A 10,434-nucleotide genomic window follows, 5' to 3' on the forward strand; every position below is an offset into this window, starting at 1 on the left:
GAGAACCAATGGAGGACTTTACTTAAAATATCTTTCTCTAACAATCCTCGATTACCCTGCCTGTCTTTCATCAAAATTCATCCGGCATCGTTTATCTTACGCCACTTGACGTCAGCCATCAGAATGCATGAAGAAAGCTAGTGGCGCTTATTACGATTTAAAGAGCGGCTTTCAGTTAAGATTTCGACTAAAATATCAAGTTTTGAAAATCAAAATGTCACTTTGAACAAGATGCTTTTACACTAGAGATAAGAACAATAAAATCTTTATTTGTATATTTGTCTTTGTTTCTCAGACATGGGCTTATGGCGGGAAATTCAAACAGAAATCTGGCAAAATAACACAAGTCTGGGTTGGTTTAGACTTGTTTGGGGGGCATAGCATGGTGGAAGGCAGGAATACCCCTAGCACGGCGGGAGGTAGGGAATATCAGGTAAGATTTCTCCATAAAATAACACCATCTAGGGTTGGCAGTTTGGTTGGAGTTGGGTAGTGGCGGCCATCTTGGGGTGGCGGCCATCTTGGATCTCTGCATATCTGGGTGGTTCCTACTACTACTATCTCCGCCTATTAGTATTCCTATGTCTTTTTCGAGCCCGGGTGTGTCGGCTAGTCTTAATTGTTTCTCTTTCATGAGTTGCTGAACTTGTATGCATTTATCTATTGTCACAGCTTCACCAATGTATGGTACTTCTATTGCTGTTATGTATAAATTTTCACTTGGATTTTCGGTTTTTTCTAGACTAACCCTAACCAAGTTCCTGATTGCTTTTGTGGGTGTCTCATTTCCGAAATTTCTTATTTCTACTGGGCATTTTCCAACGACAGGTAGTTCTAAATTTTTTGATATTTTTTCTACAATGAAACTAGCTTGACTGCCTGGATCTAGTAGGCAACGTATTGTTTGTGAGTTGCCTTTCTTTGGGTTTTTTGCTAGAGCTCGGGCTGTTTGAAGTAACACCGTTTTATCGCAGGTTATGGAATTAGCGCTAACTTCTATTTTTTCCTTTTCCTTTTCTTTTTCTTTTTCAACTTCTTGTTCGTTGATTTTCTTTGTTATGTTTGCCTCGTTTTTAGGACAGAGGGCTATATTATGTCTTTTGTTGCATAATTTGCAAGAACTATATGACGTTCTACATTCTTTTATTGAGTGTCCATATCGGAAACACAAGTCACATCTATTTGACTCTTTAATCATTTTGGTTTTTTCTTCTATATTTAAATTCGTACAGTATGAGGTAGAATGCGTTTGGGACTTGCAAAATATGCAAAACATTTGTTTTGTTTTGGCTTGGGTAGCTAATACGCTTGCTGTATGAATTTTAGGATGGGGACGCTCGTTTCTTTGTTGTTTTGGAAGTGCGTGTTTAAAGTGAGAACTCATTTCTAATTTTGAGTGGGTAGGACCCTGTTGTTCTCCTAACCTATCGCAAGTTTCTCTTATTTCTATCTGTTTTTTTAAAAAATCAATTAGAGCGTCTACATCCCATGTTGTACCTGACCCACGTAATTTAGTATATTCCAATCGAATATCTCGTGGCATGCAACTCATTAGTTTAGGGCATAGAAAGGTACCATTAACAGCTGTATTAACGCCTAAAGATCTTAAACTACGTATATTAACTTCACAAGCGTCGTATAACTTTCTAAGTGCGACCAAATCCCCCGAATTTCTTATAGGTTCTAAGTTTAACAAACGCTGCATGTGTGTATGAGCGATTAAATCATCCCTTCCGTATCTATTTTTTAACAATTTTACGGCCTCGTCGTAGTTACTATCAGAGGCTTTTAACCCCGCTAACAATCTTAAAGCATCTCCTTCTAAATATGATTTTAATACATAAATTTTTGAACTTTACTCAGATTTTTAGAGTCCACTGTGGCTTCAAATTGTCCCCAAAATCCATTCCGTGACATCTCCTTTGAATTTGTTGATGATCAAGAGTGGCAGTGGTGAGTTCTGCGATGCACTACACTGTAAAAATTAAGCGTGCTTTTGGCATTCAAAGCTGATAGTGACCGTTCAATTTTGAACAAGCCTCTATTGACGCGTTCACATTTAACCAGAGACATTCAATTTTGAACAAGGGGAGTTTTAGGCATTCAAAACCAGTCATGAGCATTTATTTTTGATCAAACTACCGTCATGTCGATCAAAACTTAACTCAACCATTCATTTTTGAACAACTTATACATAACCATTCAAAAATGAATCTTTATCCCATTCAATTTCAATTTTGAATAACCGCCTTGGGCTAATGAAGCGTTCAGATACGATCGTTTTGGCGTTCAAATAGGATTGTATGACTCTTCCTGTTGTAATAATGCAAATTTCAAAATGAAACCTATAATCAACACTGACACTCTCACTTACATCAGGCCAGGACTTGCAACCCCGTCGACTACTTCATGCTGGTCTTTGGCGAATGACGTAGTTCTACAATATTAGCCAATCACAATAAACCTTCTCCTTGAACGTATTTGTGTCGGAAATAGCTCGTCTGCTATTTATTGTACAAGCTCGCAGGGTCGCGGTGTTTGTATGTTTCACTTTGAAAGTCGGATATTTCAGCACCAAAAATTATAAGCCTTTTGAAGTCTAAATATTCGGTAACTAAACCTACCCAGTGCAATTTTCAACTTCGTAATGTGGTCGCGCTAAAATCGGTAAAAAGTCAATACAAATCAACTATATAACCAAGGCTTAGGACCGTCGACTCAAATTTCAATGGCGTCTCTTTAAAACTCTGAACCGGATTTTCAATATGAGGCGGAAGTCGCTTCATTTTCCACCGCTAGGGGTCCCTGTGCTGGGCGCGAACTTATGATGACGTAAAAGGTCCGAAAATAGGTTTATAGTTAGTTTTGGCTAATTGTCATACTTATGGATATTATGTTACTTATGATTGTATTAGTATTAGTAATAAAACAAGAGCGTTTTAGATATTCAAATAAAATGTTTTTGACTTTCAAACGAGTGCATTATGGGCGTTCAAACGAATGCGATATGGGCATTCAAGCGAGTGCAATATGGGCGTTGAAACGAGTGTGATATGGGCGTTGAAACGAGTATGATATGGGCGTTCAAACGAGAACGAAATTGTTCAATCGCAAAACGTGTGCCAAACAAAATTAATTGTGCCCTAAAATTACTTGATTCTGCTGCTGTAAATTTGTACTACAAACAAAGCTTTCATTAAAAATACAATAATTTCTCAACAATTTACTATAATTTGATTATTTACCTTGAATTAAATATATATTTGCCTGTATAAACATCATTATAAAATAATATCAAAGGAAATGTTACGGATTATTGCGTATTTCACCTTTCCCTTATATTTACATAGGCTTTCAAATAGTTTGTTAATATAACTTATTGCTACAACGTTATAATCGGAAAGAACTTGATAATGAACGCTTTCCTTAAGTGCAGACTTTCTTCATATAACTGAATTATTATTTAACACAACGATTATAGTTTGTGTTTCAAATTCACCCGCCCTGAGATGTACAAGCTTTAGATTTCTTCCTTATCAGTGCGTATATTTAATATAGTATGCCTTATCATGATGCATTCAGCGATGGAATTTGAAAACAAATTTCTCTATTCAAAATTCAACGCTATAACTGTCAAATTTCAATGCTTCATCAAACGCTTGTCCACCATGTATTATTAAATGTTGAACTGCTCAATTGTGAACGTAAGCAATTGAATATGAACGCTAGATCAAACTCTCCGGTGTTGCTCAATAATGAATGCATAAAGATTCAATATTAAACGTTTAATTTTCCAATTAAATTTGAGCGGTTTCGTGCTTAAATTTACACGATATACCAACCTCTTACGCACCGTTCAAATATGAATGCGTCAGCGTTTAAATTTGAACAATAGTGTTCTGTTCAAATTTGAACGCAAAGAAATTATTCAAATTTGAACGTTAAAGCGTACCACCACAGTGTCGGGGCTGTGCACGCCTAAGCATTCAAAGATGAACCTTATTTTTTTACAGTGTAATAGCAGCTGAGCCTAAATTAAGCCTGCCATTCCGCCCATTGTATGCATAGCAAAGGCTTGGTTATCAGTTTATCAAACGTTATAAACCCAACACCTTTCATGTACTGTTTATGAAAGTAGCGACTATCACTATTACAGTTAGTTAAAGCGCTGAGACTATTTTTAACCATCTTGAAAAATTAAATTATTAACTTTATCCTTTGCCGTACTGTTTAACTATCCTTGGCCCAAGGTTTGGGTTTAAACAAGATAAATTCGGGAAACCGTCATATTTAAAGGGCAATACTCTGAAATACGGCCAACCGAGATCTCGCAAAGTTCGCCGTAGCCGGAAATGCTAGACCCCAATTCCGGTTTCTCCCCTATTTCAACCCCCGCTGAAACGGGAAGGCTGTTTTTTTAGAAAGACGAAATCGTTTCGGCGTAGAAGCTTGCAACTGCCTAGTCCTCTTACTATTCTTGGCCCATGGTCAAAATAAGAATTAACACTACAAAATAAAGATTTTGTCGCGTAAGGCAAGGTTAGGTTGGGTTAGGTAAAGTAAGGTAAGCTTTGGTTGGGTTAGGTATGGTAAGGTTGGGTTAGGTATGATAAGGTTAGGTTAGGTTAGGATCACCGGTTTTAAAAAATATTTTTATTTTCATAGAGGTCCTTGCATAAGAAAACCGGGCCTTTTTCGAGTGTTGGGTTCCGGTTGAATTAAAAAATTAGAAAACCCAAATAATAACAACCATATTTTAGAAAATGGTTTAAGTTCGTACTTTTGCAATTCTTAAAGAGTACTGTAATGGTTTAAGCTAGATAAACTTGGGGTTCAAACTTATACTATTGAAATCAAAACCAGAATGATCTAAAATGAATATGTTCTTCAATTAATCCATTAGATTTCAAAATGGTTTCAATTCAAGCCTTCCAGGGTTTGAGTTTTGGATAAAAACTAAATACACATTTATGGTTTAAATTGAAACATATGATTTTCATTTTGTGGCGTATGTACGTCCTACAGACGGAATAAAGGGGGGGGGGTGGAAGAGGCGGTTATGGTGACCTGTTCTCTTTTATAGAGTTAAAATAAGCTGTCGTCGGAGATTGGGCGTTGTCTATCCTGTGGCGTGAAAACATATTTCCTCCATGACTTAACTTTGTTTTAAGGACGACGAGAAACCTGCTAGAGCGTAGTCTATGAAGAAAAATATAGAAGAGAATCATGCACTACCTACCAGGTTTTGCTGAAAGATTTACCAAACTAAATCCATGCAGTAAGTTTACATGAGTCTTTCTATCAAATTTTCTCACAACAATAGCGTGTTAAAAGCTAAAATTCGATTTGCACTTTCACGCATTAGCTTCAATTTTCTAAAACAATGGTGCTTTGTTTCTTAATAATATCAAACTATTAACTTTATTTGACTTCAATTTAATGGTACACTTATTTTCTTTGTAGTTTGTACTTACACTATATTTTTACCTCTCCGAGTGACGTATGTCACGGAGTGGTTCTATGTTGACGTGTCTGTCTGTCTGTCTGTTGTTACACCCCACGTGACCGCGTTCGCAGTTTGCAAATCAGACCAAACGTGTTGTCAATTTCCGGACCGCATTTCCCGGAAATTTCGAAAATTGTATTCCACTTACACTGGCTATTATTCCAATGTCTGTCTAACACCACCATCGCCTGGATTTTTGTCCTGTACTTTCTGATTTCTAATCACCAATATTTGTTGCTCTTTGTCCATCCCACATGGACACCAGTCTGTACACACTGGCTTCTAAACACCACCATCTTCTGGTCTTTGCCCATACCACATGGACACCAGTCTGTACACACTGGCTTCTACTCCACTATAATCGTTAAGGTTAAGACATACGCGGCGATAGGCCAGGGTTACGAGAAACGTCTAGCCTCCCAATGGCAGGGCTTCCACCAAAGGTTCACGCAATTGCGGATTTTCTTATCCATATCTACGATTCGAATCCTTTATATACTACCTATTTGAAAAGGCGACGCAACAGGAGTATGCTTCATTTCAAACGTCAAAATTAGTCAAGTCTCTCAAGAATGATTAATTGTTCTTTTTTAAAACGATGAAACTCTCAATAAGGCGAATAACTAACCAAGTAAATGTTTAATATTAATAATATTTATTCTAATATTTAAGATAATCTTGTTTCTCAAATCAAAGTTAATACGAAAAGGGTTAAAAAGCAGTCTATGTGATTGTCTGTGTGTGTCCGTCCGTTGTTATGCTAGTTTGCCGCGTTAGCAGTTCGCCTTGTCTTGATGTGTAAAGAAATACAACAAAACCTTATTATTTGGTTTTCTAATAAAATAAAATTAATATATGGAAATATTTTTCGTAATTTCGATGCCTTTAGCAGTTTCGTAGCTAAAAAGCTCTCTTTCATTTTGATATCCCAAGAATATTTTTTATATTATTATTTGAAATGGATGTTTATATATTACTTTAGCTATACTACATCTGTTTATAACATAATCCTTTCTTTAATGATCACAAAAGAACGCTACTATGTCGGTCAAATGAACTTTTATTTGTCAATAGGCTTAGTGAACCAAAATTTAATCGCTATCAAATTATAGGTTTTTTAGAATTACAATATTATTACAACTTAATTTGTGAAAATCCAATGCTTCGAAACTTATTACTGTAAACCAATTGTATTGACCAATAAACAGAATTATATTTGTGTATTGAAAAAGGTTAGATTTTTAGAGAATGAAGTGCTGAAACAAAAATAAAGTCAAAACAGTGGTATTTGTTTGTCAAAGTTAAAAGAATTAAAATGGAACGGTTTAAATAAAATACATTTTATATTAATTTTACTCTTCATGTTTATCGGTAGATACACATTAGCTTGCAATTCAACAATATCACCTACAGTATTGTTAATATATGTTTTTGCCCTGATTGCGACTAAATGAGCATATTTCGCTGACGCGGGTATTGAAATTGGATGTGTGCATCTTAAATCAAAATTTTGAGTTGAAGAAAAAAGATTTGTTGATCTTGAGGCATGAAATGAGCGTGATGTCGTTTTTCCACAACGAAGAAGGTTATTCCCGGTTCGTATTCGGTTTACCAGCGACCGTATTCTGCCGAAAAATTAAGCTCCTCCTTCTGCCCTAAGATCCCTGATTAAAGTAACCATTGCCCTTGGACTTCTATTTGGATACGACCTTTATATTGCTAGGGTCAATGATTGGAGGCTGAACTGGCAAAAATAAGCCTTACAATTCAGCTCAGTATGCGTTTCAAGTTAAACTAAATTTCGGTGTAAGGAAAGTGTAGAGTTTAACTTTGTCGTCAATGGTCAGAGCTGCAACCTTTCACCCAAAACGTTTAAGCTAATAACGCCATCTATCATATGAACTGAATAGTTATTTACTATTTATGGATTCAAAACGAAAATCAAAAAGATAAATACTGCCAAATATAAAAAATACTTATTATAAAATCTTATAATATATAAAAATAGGCTTATCAAATACTGTGTAACTTCATTGGTGGAACGATAAGAACTACTGCTTCCGTGTCAACCGTGGAGGTGCAATAGAATTGAATATTTGACTTTGAACAGGATATTTAAATCAACTACCCAGAGGAATATATTCGATGTATGATGTGTTTTATAGAGATATCGAATGTAGCCCTTAATCTCTGTTGTCGTGAAAAAATTATTATTTTTTAAACGATCATTCCATTTTCGATTTTTAGTTCTCGTAATGAGAGTACGGTGGTGTATATCACCACATTACAAAATAATTTCTTTACAACATCAAATCTAGTTCAGCATTTTCACCGATAGATGGTTGAAATGTTTCTATTAAATCTATAACGAATTTTTGAATAATGTTAGAATATGAGCAGATAACAATCACAAGGGTTTTATGTAATTTAGAAATATTATGTTTGACTCATTACACCCTGTTGCCGTCTTTGTAGCTTTTAGTTTGAGAGAAAATAAACACAGTTGGAAGGCTTTTCTTTAACCATTTATAAACAATGAGCCATCCATTGATTATATAACGTCTAGTCATTGCATAAAATTTGAAACCTTTCATATATTAAAGCCTAAAGGGCTCCACTGGCACTGTATATTTTGTAGAGGTAAAAGGTGATCTGCCGTTCGCACGTGTAAGCATAGAGACCCCGCAAAACTCCGGTAGAGCCCTTAATTAACCATTTTGTATGGTCTTCTCAATCATGGAAGATGTTAATTTTTATCTGCAAGTGTACCCTATCTCTAGGATGGTAACTAGGAATTACGTACCTGACTAAAAGGGTAATTAACCCTTTCATATGGTCTCAACGGCCGTTGAAGTTTTGAATTTTAGTGGGATATTTTTGGTTAAATGGTTTTATAGGGATAAATACAGAAAGATAGCACTTGACCGACCCCCTTTTATGGTACAGCACGGATGGGTTTTCCCAACTTTCACCCGACCCAGCTATAATGTTGAAAAGTTTCAAAACTTTCCATTCATTCCATCTCGCCAGAGAGAATTCTCTTTGATCTCGCGTTGGTTTTTTTTGGCTACGTCTGGTGTTGACTGATTCTGGGCGCGATTGAAATCCCGATTGTGGCCTGGGGCCCTGCCGTGGTTGATTTCTCTGTATGTAATGGAATGATCTATAAGATTATTTCATTACGATAGTGATAAATTGCCTTCTAGACTATTTTGAAAAGGAAAACCTTTGGTAGGTTGGCCAACTATTTTGCTAGATAAATAAGGTAATTGATTTAGATAAAGAGTTCACAGAAACTTTGGTTTAAATTCAATAAGCAGACCATTCCATTTTTAATTCCATTAAATAATTGCAGAGCGTCGAAATTTCAGTCGCGATTTTTTATTAAGAATTTCATTGATAATTTCTCGTGAATAGTTTTTGACAAATTTGTTTTTATTTATATTTGTATATCGAATTTTATTTTACATATTTCTTTTTATTCGAAAATGATTTCTCCTGAATTTTGCCTACCCTGCGAAAAGAGAAAGCTAAGGCAAAGAAAACAAGAGGTGGTGGGTTCGCAATTGAGTGGATGGTGCTATAATATTACCTTTCGAGAAATGGACAATTTGCTTTTGCAGAAGTGCTAGGTATTTCCCCCATATATCGAAAGGTAATATTAATCCTTTCTTTTAACTTGGGGGTTGAATCTCGAGGCACAGAGTGCTGCCAATCCTTTTGGCAATTAACCCCTTTCATTAAAAGAAAGGATCCATTGGTTAAGTTAACCGAAATGGTAGCACGGGTTGTACCTTTCGGGCGCATTAAGAACATTCTTTCCGCGCTGAAAGATAATGAGGCAATTGTTGAATGAACCCCACGTTCATCATCGGAGTGCCATCCAACACTATCTTCTCCATCCCTGTAAAGATTAACCACCGCGGCGTTGTAGCGCACTTTAGTTTCTTTCTCTACCTTTGCTTTCAACTCAGGCCATTGCCCAATAATCCTATGCAATACTTTCCCATAGGAGTAATTGGAAATTTTTTATTTTCACATATGTAAAACACCTTTCTAGGAAGGTATACGTTTGAATCCTCGTAGAGATCTTTGAACTCAGTCAAGAGTGCATCGATAGTTACTTTTTCAAAGGATGGAATGTAAACTATCGACGCACCCTTGCTGAGTTCCGTCTCTCTACGGGTGGTTGGTGGCGGGCGGACCTGGGTGGTTGGCGGCGGCGGTGGACGGACCTGGGTGGTTGGCGGCGGCGGTGGACGGACCTGGGTGGTTGGCGGCGGCGGTGGACGGACCTGGGTGGTTGGCGGCGGCGGTGGATGGACCTGGGTGGTTGGCTGCGGCGGCGGACGGACCTGGGTGGTTGGCGGCGGCGGCGGACGGACGTACCTGTGTGGTCTCTGGTGGTGTGTCCAAATGACACCGCATTATTTCAATCTTAATTTTTTGGATCTACTTTTGGCAGATCCTGCTCTTTTGGTAGATCTTGTTCTTTTGGCAGATCTTTTTCCTTTCCTATAAATTAATTTGCCTAAGAATTAACAAAATCTAAAGATCGAAAAATATTTTTTAACTCTTGAAAATTATAAAGCCGAGTTTTTGGAATTATTTAAATAGTGGTATTTCAATAAAAAAAATTCCAAAAACGCTTGAATATAATTTATTTTCTTGGTGCCCATGGAGGTATTTTATGAGATAATGCAATTATTATTTTTGTAAAACTGTTGAAAACCATTTCAAAGTATCCCCAGAAGGCGCAACGTAAAGGGTGGGTGAAGCAGAAAATCCAGTGATTCTCCTACTAATTATAAGACCAGTCTGCATAGTGAAACATTCAGGAAATATTTTTTTAAATCATTCGGAAGTATTTCCTGAATGTTAGAAGAATCGATAAAAAATCAGTTGATTTTGCCTTTATGAAATACATT

At 36.5% G+C, this 10,434-nt stretch overlaps 1 protein-coding gene across 1 annotated transcript; it reads right to left on the reverse strand.

The window, feature by feature from the left end:
- Positions 1–358: 358 nt before the first annotated feature.
- LOC149683493 (uncharacterized) lies at positions 359–2,177 on the reverse strand. Its single transcript, XM_089871295.1, has 2 exons — positions 2,171–2,177; positions 359–1,821 (listed from the first exon to the last, which is right to left on the reverse strand). The coding sequence occupies exons 1-2, from the start codon at positions 2,175–2,177 to the stop codon at positions 359–361; spliced, it is 1,470 nt and encodes a 489-aa protein (XP_089727421.1).
- Positions 2,178–10,434: the final 8,257 nt, after the last annotated feature.

This window comes from Phalangium opilio, unplaced genomic scaffold (assembly GCF_054372755.1).
Source record: "Phalangium opilio isolate 3A_F unplaced genomic scaffold, DU_Popi_V2 ptg000037l_1, whole genome shotgun sequence".
Classification (NCBI taxonomy): Eukaryota; Metazoa; Arthropoda; class Arachnida; order Opiliones; family Phalangiidae; genus Phalangium; species Phalangium opilio.